The sequence below is a fragment of the Elgaria multicarinata genome, chromosome 20 (assembly GCF_023053635.1).
Source record: "Elgaria multicarinata webbii isolate HBS135686 ecotype San Diego chromosome 20, rElgMul1.1.pri, whole genome shotgun sequence".
Taxonomy (NCBI): Eukaryota; Metazoa; Chordata; class Lepidosauria; order Squamata; family Anguidae; genus Elgaria; species Elgaria multicarinata.
This window is the reverse complement of record NC_086190.1, coordinates 8,434,661-8,449,956: the sequence shown is the minus strand read 5'-3', so window position 1 is coordinate 8,449,956 and position 15,296 is coordinate 8,434,661. Positions and strand designations below refer to the sequence as shown.

At 45.5% G+C, this 15,296-nt stretch overlaps 2 protein-coding genes across 2 annotated transcripts in view; both read left to right on the top strand.

Moving 5' to 3' along the window:
* Positions 1–15,296, top strand: part of CDC42 (cell division cycle 42) — a 130,412-nt gene that overhangs the window by 83,080 nt on the left and 32,036 nt on the right. The gene's annotated exons all lie outside the window — the stretch shown is intronic.
* On the top strand, positions 355–13,410 carry C20H1orf50 (chromosome 20 C1orf50 homolog). The gene is made up of 4 exons (XM_063145131.1): positions 355–537; positions 5,976–6,062; positions 8,835–8,966; positions 13,008–13,410. Exons 1-4 carry the CDS (start codon positions 364–366, stop codon positions 13,191–13,193), a joined length of 579 nt encoding a protein of 192 aa, XP_063001201.1. The 5' UTR covers positions 355–363; the 3' UTR covers positions 13,194–13,410.

The window sequence follows — 15,296 nt, the reverse complement described above, 5'->3', positions numbered from 1 at the left end:
GCGCGTCTCTTGGGAGCACCGCCACAGCCAGCCCGTTGCTTCCGCCCAGGGAAAGAGAATGCCGTTCCATCGAAGCCCAGAAATCACCCGCATGACGCCACTCTACAGCCTCATGAGTCTATGCCCTGCTTGGATTGCGTCGAGAAGCCCCGCCTCCTCCCCCAAGTCGGTCTCTGATTGGCGATGCGGGCAGATGTAAGCCACGCCCCTCTGCAGACCCCGCCCTTCTCGCCCTGTGACCCCCTCGCGTCACTTCTCCTCTCCTGCCTTCTCATTTGACGGATTCAAAGCTCCGCCCAGAAGAGACGTAAGTAAACCGGGATCCAATGCGCGTCGAGGGGGCGGGGCTTATGCGGACGCAAAATGGCGGCCAGCGTGGGAGAGGGGCCTGGAGCTGGGGGCGCCGCGGCGGCGTCTCCGTCTCCTGGCGGGCTGGTGCTGGTGGAACGGGCTTGTCGTGAGGAGTTCCAGGTGGCGCCCGCCGCCCGCAAAGCACGGCCCTCGGACCTGGTGGCTCTGGCCCGCCAGGTGGACACGGTGAGCGAAGGTGTTCCTGGGCGTGTGCAGAGTGTGCGTGGTCCCGCGCCTCTGGGCGTGGGCAGAGTGCCCGGTCCTGTACCTCTGGGAAGCACCATTATTAGGGTGACCATATGAAAAGGAGGACAGGGCTCCTGTATCTTTAACAGTTGCATAGAAAAGGAAATTTCAGCAGGTACCATTTGTATATGTAGAGAACCTGGGGAAATTCCCTCTTCATCACAGCAGTTAAAGCTGCAGGAGCTATACTAGAGTGAACAGATTTAAAAGAGGGCAGCTTTAACTGTTGTGATGAAGAGGGAATTCCACCAGGTTCTCTATATACAAATGACACCTGCTGAAATTTCCTTTTCAATACAACTGTTAAAGATACAGGAGCCCTGTCCTCCTTTCCATATGGTCACCCTATTATTATTTATTTATTTATATAGCACCATCAATGTACATGGTGCTGTACAGAGTAAAGCAGTAAATAGCAAGACCCTGCCGCATAGGCTTACAATCTAATAAAATCATAGTAAAGCAATAAGGAGGGGAAGAGAATGCAAACAGGTACAGGGTAGGGTAAACAGGCACTGGGTAGGGTAAAACTAACAGTATAAAGTCTGCACAACATCAAGTTTTAAAAGCTTTAGGGAAAAGAAAAGTTTTTAGTTGAGCTTTAAAAGCTGCGATTGAACTTGTAGTTCTCAAATGTGCTGGGGCTCTGCGTGTAGAAGGCCCTGGGTCCAGTCCCCTGGATCTACCGCTGGAAAAAGATCAGGCAGCAGCGAAGGGCAAAGATTCTGCTGCTCCATTCAGGGTAAACAGTATTGGGCTAGTTGGTCAAATATGTTACCCTTCTATGTGACCATACCTCTGTGTCGCTGGGCATACCTAAAGTGTGTCCTTTCACCCAGTAAAAAACTGCAGAACTTCTCCTGAAATACTATTTATTTTATTTATTTATTTATTGCATTTCTATACCGCCCAATAGCCGCAGCTCTCTGGGCGGTTCACAAAAATTAAAACCATTCATCATGTAAAACAACAGTATAAAACCATAATATAAAATACAATAAAAAAAGCTCGACCAGATAAAAACAGCAGCAATGCAAAATTACAAATTTAAAACACCATGTTAAAATGTATTTGTAGATTGTTAAAATGTTGGGAGAATAAAAAGGTCTTCTCTTGGCGTCTAAAAGCATATAATGTAGGTGCCAAGCGAACCTCCTTAGGGAGCTCATTCCACAGCTGGGGTGCCACAGCAGAGAAGGCCCTCCTCCTGGTTAATAATTAACAAAATTTATTAATTTTGTGTGCATCTGTCTCAGTCTCTTAAACACATGTGTGTAATGCTACTGTGCATAAATTTTATAAGTATGCATACACATTCACCTCATTCCTTTTATCAAAAGGGCATCCAAATCTATCTTAAAAAATATATATTGTTATAATATATAGTAATATATTGTTATCTGTAGGTTACTGTTTCTTTTTAAAGGGTTACATATAAATAAAACATAGTTTTAGGAAGCTGGCTCCAATTACCCTATAAGAATTCATCACAGTGAACTTGCTGACAGCCCTGAGGACTTCAGCTGTCTTCTTTCTGGTAGGGCTGTCTGTAGTGGGATACGTACAAGGCTTCTCAAAACCAGTCTTCGGTCTCCACTCTAGTCTAGCAACAGTGGTCGCCTCAGGTTCACTGCTTTCTGCTGATAACTCTGATCGCATCTCTTCCTTGAAAGCTGCCTCAGGCGATTTGCCCTACTTCCTTGTAGACCTTCCCAATGTCCAGCCTTGAGAAAACTTGGCCTCTAACTTTCAGTCTTCCTACAAACTTGGCTGCAGGTAAGATTTCTTCAGGCATCTTCCCTTGAGCCACTCATAGGGACGTAGGAGGCTGTGTTATACTGAGTCAAACCATTGATTCCATCTAGACCAATATTATCCTGAGTCAAACCATTGATTCCATCTAGACCAATATTATCCACACTGACTGGCAGCAATGGCTCTTCAGGGTGTCAAGCAGGAATTTCTGCAGCCCTACCTGGAGATTTCTTTATTTCTATTTATTTAAAACATTTGTATCCCGCCCTATATCACTAGGATCTCTGGGTGGCATACACATACAATTATACAATATAAAACAATAAATATACACAGCTAAAAACAAATTAACCCATTAATCAAGTTAAAACCAGTATATAATTTAAAAGCAGTAAAACCAAATAAAACAGTTAAAACAATGTGCAAGCTTGGTGAATTTAACCATTAAAGTCTTTGTTAAAATGCCATGTTTTTATTTGGCGCTGGAATAGAGTCAGCGTTGGCGCCAGCCGGGCCTCCAAGGGGAGGGCATTCCACAGTCGGGGTGCCACCACAGAGAAGGCCCGCTCCCATGTCCCACCATAATGAATGTGTTGTGTAGGTGGGATGTGGAGGAGACTTGAGATCCAACAGATCTCAAGTCTCAGGCAGGCATATATAAGGAGATGTGCTCCCTCAAGTATTGAGGGTCCAAGCCGTTTAGGGCTTTAAATGTCATTACCAACACCTTGAATTCCAACCGGAAGCGTATAGGCAGCCGGTGCAATTCCTTTAAGATCCGTGTTATGTGGTCTCTGTAAGGTGTGCCTGCCAGCAGTCTAGCTGCTGCATTTTGCACCAGCTGCAACTTCCAAGTTGTCTTCAAGGGCAGCCCCATATAGAGTGCATTGCAGTAGTCTAATTGGGACGTTACCAGTGCATGCACCACTGTGGCTAGGTTGTCCCTGTCCAGGGAAGGCCGTAGCTGGTGGATCAGCTGAAGCTGGCCCCAAGTACTCCGCGCCACAGAGTCCACCTGGGCCTCCAGTGACAAGGATGGATCTAGGAGTACTCCCAAGCTACGCACCTGCTCCTTCAGAAGGAGTGCCACCCCATCCCAAACAGGTCGCTTACTCAGTTCCAGGACTCTGGAACCACCAATTCACAGAGCTTCCATCTTAATCAGGATTCGGCTTCAGTTTATTGGCCTCATCCAGCCCGTTACAGTCTCCAGCACCTTCACCGCCCCAGCTGACTCCGATGATAAGGAGAAGTAGAGCTGAGTATCATCAGCATACTGATGACACCCAAACCCCTAATGACCTCACCCAGTGGCTTCATATAGATGTTTAACAGCATGAGGGATAGAATAGAGCCCTGTGGCACCCCACAGCTTAATAGCTATGCCTCTTTGACCACTTTTGCCTTGCAACACCGTGGCTGAAGAAATAACCAACGGTGCCCTCCGCACAACACAATAAACAGTGGTGGTTTAAATAGCCAATTCTGCACAGCATTAGTAATTTGCATTGATTATTTCAGCCAAATAATCAACTGTTGGTTAAAAACTCCCTCCACACAAGACCATATCCCATGGTGGGTTAAATAACCGACCACTGACTATTTAAGCCAATAACCAATAACATTGGCTATTATGTTGTCTAAACTCCGTTTGTGCCTCTCATTTTAGAGAAATACTGTCAATGGGAAAGTTTTTCTATTTTTCTTGGGAAGTTTTTCCCCAGTTTGCTTTGCACATTTATCCATATTATTTATCCGTATTATCCCCTAACTAGTCTTTACAACCAACTGATCCAGAACAAATGAGCGTTATCGCTTGTAGTGCTCCTAACATGCTATAAAAACATAAGATTGTCGGCCCATCTGATGAAGATTCCTGGCTGGTAACACCTCAGGTTGCAGGTGCAGAGATAAAATGTTTGGCTGCCACTTCCATTTTTTTAAAATGCCAAAAGCCACCCAAGCTTAACTGAGGGCTGTGTTAACATGCAAAATATGTAGTGAGTTTGCCTAAGAAGTTTTATACACATTTGTATAAAATGTATAAAATCCCCGCTCGTGCTCTTCGCTCCTCTGTTGCCATGTTTCTCGCCTGCCCAAGGGTCTCTACTTCCCTTGCTCGGCTTCGTCCATTTTCTTCTGCTGCCCCTTATGCCTGGAACGCTCTTCCAGAACATTTGAGAACTACAAGTTCAACCGCAGCTTTTAAAGCTCAGCTAAAAACTTTTCTTTTTCCTAAAGCTTTTAAAACTTGATTTTGATCTGACTTTTATACTGTTAGTTTTACCCTACCCAGAGCCTGTTTACGCTACCCTGTGCCTGTTTGGTGCATTCTCTTCCCCTCCTTATTGTTTTATTATGATTTTATTAGAATTTAAGCCTATGCAGCAGGGTCTTGCTATTTACTGTTTTACTCTGTACAGCACCATGTACATTGATGGTGCTATATAAATAAATAATAATAATAATAATTTGTATGCATGCAGCGAATGCATATTTTCAAGAGAAAAAATTGTTCTGGATGAGTTGGTTGTAAAGACTAGTTCCTGCTGAAATGCTAAAAAAACTTGTATCTTGACTGTACCACTTCAGATTTGCAAGGGGTGGGTCTGTGACTGAAAGATCCTACATGGAAAAATAATGCAGTAGTACAGAGAAATAGACCATTGCTTTTGTTCTGGTAGAGTTAAAACGTTGTTTGTGATGCTTCTTCATTTTTAACAGATATTTTAGGCCACTTTTCAGGTAAAGATGGCTTACGACAACAAAATCCCATAGAGTAAAAAAGCCATTTATTAATTTTTTATTCACAAAAGATAATAAAATCAACAAACACCATAAATAAAATCTCTGGTTTAGACAGTACGGGAATCTACAATACAATTGCAAACCAGAATAAGCACCTAGCCTGCCAATCTCATTTTCAATACACTAATTACCTTTGGCAATACCATGCTTAGCTTTTTAAGGTGGTATCTATCCCCACGGGTGATAATTTCTGTCATCTAAAGAAGGACTTTGCATTTCCCGAGTTCCATTGCCTTCAAACATTAGGCAGCACCACACAACTTGGATTCTATTGACTTTTTTTTTTACCTAGCATACCACCGAAAGTTATTCTCCAGCTTTGCTGATATACTATCAAGTTTCTCTTTACTTCTGCTCTTTGTCTAACAAGGAACCTGTGTGTTTCACTCAAGGCAAGAGAACAGATCTGTATTACAGCCAAGCTTTTATACTTTCAGAAATGGAAATCATTTATTATTTTTGTCCCAGAATTTTAGGTGGTATCAGGTATTTTATATTTTCAGAAATTTTGTATGTGGTTTGCTTCTTTGTCTCAGAGTGTAGGTACCCTTCATCACCTCTCTATGTCTAATTAATTCAGTATGCACTCTCCTTCGAGACAGAGTCTAAACTGTAGTCCTCATGACAACAATATTCTATCTCTATTTCCTGCTTTTTGTACCACCTAGCCTCAGGAAGAGTTCTGAAACACCCAAAAGCTTGCACATTTTAGTTGGACCTAATAAAGGTATTCCAACTGTGGATTTGGATTTTTCTTTCTTTCCGATGGACCAGCATGGCTATCTTTGTTTTACTAATTCCCTTCATTCCTCCAGGCAGATGATTTTGTCCGGGCAAATGCCTGCAACAGGCTGACAGTTATAGCGGAACAAATCCGATACTTGCAAGAACAAGCCAAGAAGGTAATAGGGGAAGAGGGGGAGGAATCTGTTGCTATTGAAGCCTGTGTAATTCTAAAACAGCATATGCCGTAGCAGAGAGTTTTCTTGGGAGGGAAAGATTAAAACAAACTGACATCTCAAAGTGGATATGGTGGAAACGTAAGGACTGTATGCCTGCTCTCTGCACTCCACTCTCTCTGTCTACTTTAATTCCAGCTTGGAGGGGAAAGGGAAGCGGCTGCATTCAGGCCGGCAAAGAAACAGACATTAGAAAATGGGGGAAAGTGGGTGAGCTCTTTGTGGCGTCAAGTCCAGCTGGCTGCCTTATGCTGCAGCTGCATTCTGCAAACAGATGAACTTGGTTTCACAAATGTGTTATGTGTTTTACCTGTTTCATGGGAATGGAGGAGTTAGGGTAAATTGGAAGCTAATGACATACCCTGCTGACCCAGAGCTGTTTGATCACATAAACGTTAATTAATGTGGCAATCTTATACCCAGTCACCTGTGCCAGATGTCCCTTTGAAATCAATGGAACTTACCTCTGGGTAGGTACATACAGGATTGCACTGTACATTTGTAGAGAGAGCTGGGGTTTAGCTCTGTGATAGAGCACATACTTAGCATGAGGAATATCCCAGGACCAATCCCTGACATTGAAGAAAGGTCAAATTACCCAGTCAAACTCATTACCTACACTATATAACCAGTATTAGAAATTTTGGAAGGAGTAAAGCCTTTACAGCCTTATGATTTCAGTCCATGAACTCTGCTATAATCCCAGGATGCTATCATCTGATTGCTTATGAATAGACCTTCCTCATTATCTACTTTTTTGCCCAATTTATGAGAGCTTAAGAATAGCCTTGTTTAGAGACATAGATCTGCCATGAGGCAAATCTGTTGGGTATTTGATTATATTTAATCGGGGGACGGGTCACCTCATGTTCCTGAAAAGGTGGCCCCACTTTGCTTTTACAGCAGCATTTTTAAAGGGAAAAGTTTGTGATAAGTCAAAATATCTTGATGAATAATCTTTATTTCTTAGATTACTAGCTCATTATTATTATTAAGGTGGATTCCTGCATTGAGCAGGGGGTTGGATTCGATGGCCTTATAGGCCCCTTCCAACTCTACTATTCTATGATTCTAATACTATTATTATAATAATATTTTTAACTGACCTATTTTACTCTGTTGTAAGTGTTTGTGTTTTATTGTAATGGCTTCGGCTACACAAATAAACTACATTCGCTTTGACTGGAGTGCCAAGACTCTTGTTCATGCATTGGTTATTTCTCGGTTGGACTACTGCAACCTTCTTCTCACTGGCCTTCCTTCTTCTCACATCAGTCCGTTGGTTTCTGTTCACCACTCTGCTGCTAAGATCATCTTCTTGGTTCGCCCCTCTGACCATGTTACTCCACTTCTGAAATCTCTTCATTGGCTTCCAATTCATTTCAGAATCCAATATAAACTTCTCCTGTTGACCTACAAAGCTTTTCACTGTCTAGCTCCTTCCTATCTCTCCTCTCTCATCTCACACTATTGCCCCGCTCGTGCTCTTCGCTCCTCTGATGCCATGTTTCTCACCTGCCCAAGGGTCTCTACTTCCCTTGCTCGGCTTCGTCCATTTTCTTCCGCTGCCCCTTACGCCTGGAACGCTCTTCCAGAACATTTGAGAACTGCAAGTTCAATCGCAGCTTTTAAAGCTCAGCTAAAAACTTTTCTTTTTCCTAAAGCTTTTAAAACTTGATTTTGCTCTGACTTTATACTGTTAGTTTTACCCTACCCTGTGCCTGCTTACCCTACCCTGTGCCTGTTTGCATTCTCTTCCCCTCCTTACTGTTTTACTATGATTTTATTAGATTGTAAGCCTATGCGGCAGAGTCTTGCTATTTACTGTTTTACTCTGTACAGCACCATGTACATTGATGGTGCTATATAAATAAATAAATAAATAAATAAATAATAATAATAATTAGAGAGGCAGGCAGCTTCCTGTGTCTTCATGGAAGGGCTGTTTCTCGGTGGCCAAGTGCCTGCTTAACGTGCTGCAGGGCCCATATGCAATCCCAGGCATTCCAGGCAGGGTTGGGAAAGACTGACGTCTAGAATTCTGGGGAGTGGCTGCTGGACAGTGTAGACCATGGGTGCAGAGCCTCAGCCCTGGGGGCCAAATTTATCTCCCCCCCCCGAGTTCCAGTCCTGCACTCCATGTTTCCCCAGAAGGCCTTGTCCCCTTCCCCTGGCCCCACCTCCCTTTCCCCCAACCACCAGTCGTTAGGTGGTTCCCTAGTTTTGGGTGAAATGCCTCTCCTTAGTTACTGGCAGTAAGCTATGATAGCCTGGTATTTCTGGCCCTTCCCTTTTGGCCCTGCCCACCTCTGGAATGCAGCCCTGAAGGCTTCTCCAAAGTGGAATTTGGTCCTCTGCTTTAAAAAAGCTTCTGTGTCCCTGGTGTAGACAGTACTGAGCAAGATGGACCAGTGTAAGGCAGACTTCTCTGTTTCTATATTTGCTGCATCCTGTGAATGGAAGCTATTCAATGCCTGGAGGTGCACCGAATCAGTGACTGAATCTTTTATTGGCTTGAACTGGAGCAACATGGGACAGATTTCGTGCATGCCCCCCCCCCCCCCCATGATAGCATCTTCCTACTTGCTGTCCTTGGCAATTCCCACAGAAGCCTTCCCTGTATTCATGGATGCACCCTCAGACTCTGTATTTTATCCATTTTCTTCATATAGAAGAGCAGGAGGACATTCACAAGTCTGTCTCTGGTGTTTTTAGGTCTTGGAGGATGCTAACAGAGATGCTGATTTGCACCATGTGGCCTGCAACTTTGTGAAGAAGCCGGGCAATGTCTACTACCTGTACAGGCGGGGAAATGGCCAGCGCTATTTCTCCATGCTTTCGCCAAAGGTACTGAGCCACTCTGTCTTGTAAGGGAGCCTAAAGGAACAACAGGGGTGACATAAAAGCTGTGCCCTGTTCATGTATTGGTTGCAAAATGCTTATGCTAGCTCAGTGGTTGAGCTCGTGCTTTGCCAGGTTCAGTTCTTGCGTTCCCAATTAGAAATAAGTGATAGGAAGCTGCTGCATGTCAGGTTAGACAGTACTAGCATAAATGCTCCAATGGTCTGACTTGGTAGAAGGTAACTTTTGTGGAGGGGCCACTGGTAGAGCACCTACTTTCCATCTATAGGTCTCATATTTAATACGGTGGGGCTTGCTTCTAAGAGCGTCATCAGACAGGGCGAAATTGTGTTTCCTTACTGTTGCTTTCCCCCTGCTTTTGTCCCATGATACTTCCTCTTTCTTCACACGGGAAGAAAGAGGAAGTAAACAATGGCCACGTGGCCCATTCAGTAGCCATTTTTATGGCACTGTTTTTCCTGCACACAGCAGGAAATGGCGGCACGTTTCACTCCCCCCCCCTCCAAAAAATTGGATTTACCAGGGTCTTATTTGTTGCGAAAAGAAGACCAGAAGGAGTGGGAGATGCGTGGGAGGAAGACAGCATCGTCAAAAGGACCCATGAAAAACAGTGAGTGGACAGTAACGAGCGTGTGATAAAATGCTTGTCTGATGACGCTCTAAGTAAATGTGCACAGGGTTGTGCTCTTAGGTGTCTCCCTAAACCCTTAGACAACACAATAACCAATGGTGGTTTAAATAGTCAACGGTTGGTTATTTAACCCAGCATAGGTTATCGTCTTGTATGGAGGGAGTTTTTTAACCAATGGTTGGTTATTTGGCCGAAATAACGAATGCAAATAATCAACACTGTGCAGAGTTGGCTATTTGAACCACCACTGTTCATTGTGTTTATTTATTTATTTATTTATTTATTTATCATATTTATACCCCGCTCCTCAGCCAAAAAAGGCTCTCGGAGCGGCTTACACTTAGAAAAAAAGATAGTCCCTGCCCTCAGGCTTACAGTCTAATAAAGACATGACACACAAGGAAAAGGAGTTCAGGAGGGAAGAGGTAAAGAGAGAGAGAAATTAAGTGGACTGGGAAAAGGGTTGATGGGATTGTCCTGCTCCCGAAGGAGGGGAGTCCAACAGGAGCAGGCCCCGATGTTTCCTCGGCCTGCTCCTGTCCCCTCGGTCCTTCTTCTTCCCCACAGGGCCAAGATGGCAGTTTGCCCTGTGGGGGTGGGGGAAGAGTCCAACAGGAGCAGGCCCCGATGTTTCCTCGGCCTGCTCCTGTCCCCTCGGTCCTTCTTCTTCCCCACAGGGCCAAGATGGCAGTTTGCCCTGTGGAGGGGGGAAGAGTCCAGCAGGAGCAGGCCCCGATGTTACTTCTGCCTGCTCCTGTCCCCTCGGTCCTTCTTCTTCCCCACAGGGCCAAGATGACAGTTTGCCCTGTGGAGGTGGGTGAAGAGTCCAAGAGGAGCAGGCCCCGATGTTTCCTCGGCCTGCTCCTGTCCCCTCGGTCCTTCTTCTTCCCCACAGGGCCAAGATGGCAGTTTGCCCTGTGGGGGTGGGGGAAGAGTCCAACAGGAGCAGGCCCCGATGTTTCCTCGGCCTGCTCCTGTCCCCTCGGTCCTTCTTCTTCCCCACAGGGCCAAGATGGCAGTTTGCCCTGTGGAGGGGGGAAGAGTCCAGCAGGAGCAGGCCCCGATGTTACTTCTGCCTGCTCCTGTCCCCTCGGTCCTTCTTCTTCCCCACAGGGCCAAGATGACAGTTTGCCCTGTGGAGGTGGGTGAAGAGTCCAAGAGGAGCAGGCCCCGATGTTTCCTCGGCCTGCTCCTGTCCCCTCGGTCCTTCTTCTTCCCCACAGGGCCAAGATGGCAGTTTGCCCTGTGGGGGTGGGGGAAGAGTCCAACAGGAGCAGGCCCCGATGTTTCCTCGGCCTGCTCCTGTCCCCTCGGTCCTTCTTCTTCCCCACAGGGCCAAGATGGCAGTTTGCCCTGTGGAGGGGGGAAGAGTCCAGCAGGAGCAGGCCCCGATGTTACTTCTGCCTGCTCCTGTCCCCTCGGTCCTTCTTCTTCCCCACAGGGCCAAGATGACAGTTTGCCCTGTGGAGGTGGGTGAAGAGTCCAAGAGGAGCAGGCCCCGATGTTTCCTCGGCCTGCTCCTGTCCCCTCGGTCCTTCTTCTTCCCCACAGGGCCAAGATGACAGTTTGCCCTGTGGGGGTGGGGGAAGAGTCCAACAGGAGCAGGCCCTGATGTTTCCTCGGCCTGCTCCTGTCCCCTCGGTCCTTCTTCCCCACAGGGCCAAGATGGCAGTTTGCCCTGTGGGGGTGGGGGAAGAGTCCAACAGGAGCAGGCCCCGATGTTTCCTCGGCCTGCTCCTGTCCCCTCGGTCCTTCGTGTTGTGTGGAGGGCACCGTTGGTTATTTCCTTGGCCATCATTGGTTATTTTGTCAGCCACAGAATCACGAAGCAAGAGCGGTCAAAGCAGCAGCTGCTGTTCTAGTCCAGCTGGCAGGATAGATTTTTGGCAGCAATGGTTGCTGGGATACTAGTGGGAGGACTGAGTTGGGAGAGAGGGCTGGGGACGAGTGAGTCAACTTAGTGTGGACGAATAGTCAACTCAAGGCTGATCCTAATCCACACCATAGTTGATTATCATGTTGTGTGTGGAATAGTCCCTAAATAAACAATTGTTGAGTTGATTATTACCGTGTTGTCCGAACGCAGCCTTAGATTTAAAATAGTAATAATCATAATTTGCAATCCGTGTAAGTGATAAAGAATTGTTTAATTTTATACTATCATTTCTTCTAATGTTATGGAACAGAATTGTCCTCCATTTTTGTATTTAGCTTGGTTTTCGGATATTCTGGGGTTAAAACTTTTGTGTGTGTGGTAATCACACAAAAAGTGAATAGTTTAGATAGGATGTGGAGGTCAGGAAGTTCCCTCAGGAAGCCAGGAGACTATAACGTTCAGCCGATGGTCAGAGGAATAGAGTGAGCGAGCTTTGAACTTGGGAAATAGAAACTTAGTTTACGTAGTTGAACAAGAAACTGCCCTCCTGATTGGTTTTAGTTGGGGAGAAAATACGCTAATTTAAAGTGATAAAAGCCTAAGGCAAAGAGAGAGAGAGAAGAGATCTTCTGGAGAACTAGCTGAGAGACCTGTACCAATGATAGCAAGATATTGCTTGGAGGAGGAACCTGGATGAAATAGGGATACAGTCTAGTGAGGTTAGCTAGAGGTCTTTATCCTGGTTGTTTTATTATCGTATTGCCCCCTTTGTGTGTGTTTGTGTAGGTTTGGGTGGGTGTCCATTCAGATTTTAAAATTCTTGCCTATTAACACTTTTCTCAGTAAAATCTTAAACGTTATTTCCCATGTGTTGCCATCGCCCTAGAGCAGTGGTTCCCAAACTTTTTCAGGTCACCGCCCCCTTGGTTCCACAAACTCATGCCCAGCGCCCCCTACCCTACACTATAAAAATCATTATTCAGAGTAGCGGTTTTCAACGACCCACTAAGGAAGATAATAACAATAAAATTCAAAACAGTAACAATTAATGGAATATTTATTCCAAAGCACCGCCGCAGGCTTGCCGAAGGAGGGAGGGAAAAGAGAGCGAACGCCTCTGTTTTGCAGCCGGCATGGCGGGGCACACCAAGCAGAGTATGTCTCTTCATTAGTGTTTTGGTGCTTTTGAAATATTTCAATTCACCGTTAAAAGGACTCTTCTTAAATAGTATTGATACATGTGTGGATTCTTCCCCTACATGGCTTAGGACCAAACTACCTTCTCCCATAAAAGTATCCCTGGGTTTTAAGACCTTCTGGAGAGGCGCTTCTCGGAAAAGACCACCCCGAGCGCCCCCCTGCCGCTTCCTTGCTTCTTAACGCCCCCCTATGCAATCCCAACGCCCCCAAGGGGGCAATACCGCCCACTTTGGGAACCACTGCCCTAGAGCAACTGTACTCCCAGATGTGGTGGGGGCTTGATACGTGTCTCTTTTCTTTCTGCCCCCATCACCCATAGGAGTGGGGGGGCAGCTGCCCAAGCGAGTTCCTTGGTGCCTACAAGCTGCAGCATGACATGTCCTGGACACCTTCAGACAGCGTCGAGAAACGGGATGCCGAGCTGAACGTCCTCGAGAAGTTGCTGAACCAGCAGTCTGCGCTGCCGCCATGCACGGAGCCCAACTTCCGGGGCCTTACCATGTGATGTAGCTGAACAGTTGACCTGATGGTGGCAGTCTGCGGAAGGCGATGACGTTTCCGTCGCCTGCTTGCAGGCCTGCCCCCCTATGGGCCCAATTAGAGACATGATGGGACTGAAACGGGGGCTCCTTTGACCCCTGGTTATCTCATACAACTGTCTTGAAGCTCTGGGCCGATTTTTCATTGGTGTTGGGACTCAGATAAACACACACTTTTAATCAGCCTGCTTTGCAGTTATTTCACAAACTCTGGGCAGGATCTAGCGAGAAAGAGGCATTCTAAGTCAGTGTGGGTTCCCAGCAAAGAACAATTTCTCTGAGCTTCTCTCCTGCCCCAATCCCTTTTCCAGTCTGCAACCCTAAACACACTTGCCCCCAATGGATAAACCTTGCTGAGCACTGTGGCACTTACTTCTGAGTAAGCATGCATAGGTTTGCACTGTTCTTAATTACATTTCTTCTAAAGAGCTCAAGCGAACACACGACTCCCTCCTTCCAATCCCATTTTCTCATCATAAACCCCTGTGAGGTCGGCTGGCGCAGTGGCCCAAAGGTCACCCAGTAAGCTTTGTAGCCAAGTAGAAATTTGAACCTAGTTCTCCCCAGTCCTACTCTGAACACTCTGGCCACTTCCCACAGTGGATCATTCACCAAAATTGTTGCAATTGACTTTAACCAGGGCTCTTAACTTAAATATTTCTATTTCACACCTTTTAAGGAGGGTACGAGTTTGTGTGTATAGGTACCTTTTGGAAACACATACTCCATTATTTATTGCCTTTGATTTACAGACTTCCTGCATCCCTTCCCGGCTAATGTGAACATGTCAGGTATAGGTACAAGCCGGCCTTGTACCTATACCTGACACTACTAGTTGAGAATATAAATGAATGTCTCCCATTCATGTCTCAACTTCACTTTAACTAACTTAGTCTGGATGCAACCAGCCCGCCTTATTTATTTATTTATTACATTTCTATACCGCCCAATAGCCGGAGCTCTCTGGGCAGTTCACAAAAACCTTGCAGGGCTGCTGAGATAATGTACAGTGTGCTAAAAGAATATTCACAAGAGGGAAAAAATAGCTCAAAACGTCAAAGCCTCTGAGCTACAGTTTTTAGAGTGAGCAAACAAAAAAAAATATCTGGGCTAATTATCATAAACAATAGAATTTGCTTCTTTCTGCTTGGCTGGCTTTTTTGTTTAAAATAGGGATTTCTAAATTGCACTTTGAGTAGTAGTATTCCATCAAGAAGTTCACCATTTTTCTTTGTGAAACATTTTGTTCTAAACACAATGTCTAAATCTTTAAACATTTTTGTTTAAAGATTCAAATTCACTAGACAGAGCCAAAAATGTTCTCCCATTGGTTGAGATGATTGTGACATCAGTAGAGTTCAACGCCACTGCTCTCTCTTGCAAGTGTGGAGATACATTTGACTGAGTTTGAGGCTTGTTCGTTTTGCACAGATTCATTAAATATGACTAGAAAAGGATTTGTTAAAGGAAAATGTGCCTCCCCCTGTATAGAGAAGAAAGGGAGTACAAAGAGAGGCTGGTCAGCTGCCCTGCTTGTCTTTCATCCTGGAAATAGCCGAGAAGGGCTTTTGACAGGGCTGGTGAAATTAGGTGCAATTTACCTCAACAGCCCTCCCTGTCCTGGGAAGTAGAAATGTCTTGAAAATAAAGGGGAACTATTATACTCGAATGGTGCAAGTCATGTCTCTGAGGTTGCTTAGGCCTATTTCCTGCATAAGCCCCATCTCTGTTTCTTTCTGAAAGTGGCCTCCTTCATTTTGTTGCTTTTTATCTCAAAGCTGCTAGGCCTCAACGCTGCTGATTTGGCTTTTTGCCACCTTTCAACTGTGTACCTGCTGATTTCCTTGCAAGGGGCAGAGGACCCATTTCTCATATCAGGTACATGACAGGCAGAAATTAAATAGGTGCAACTTTACCTAGCAAATGAAGATGGTAGCAGCACTCTGAATATTTCGGCTTTATACATGGACTTCACCAGATGGCCGACACCGAAATCAGATTGACTACATCCTTTGCAGCCGAAGGTGGCGGACATCTATACAGACGGTAAAAACAAGACCTGGAGCTGA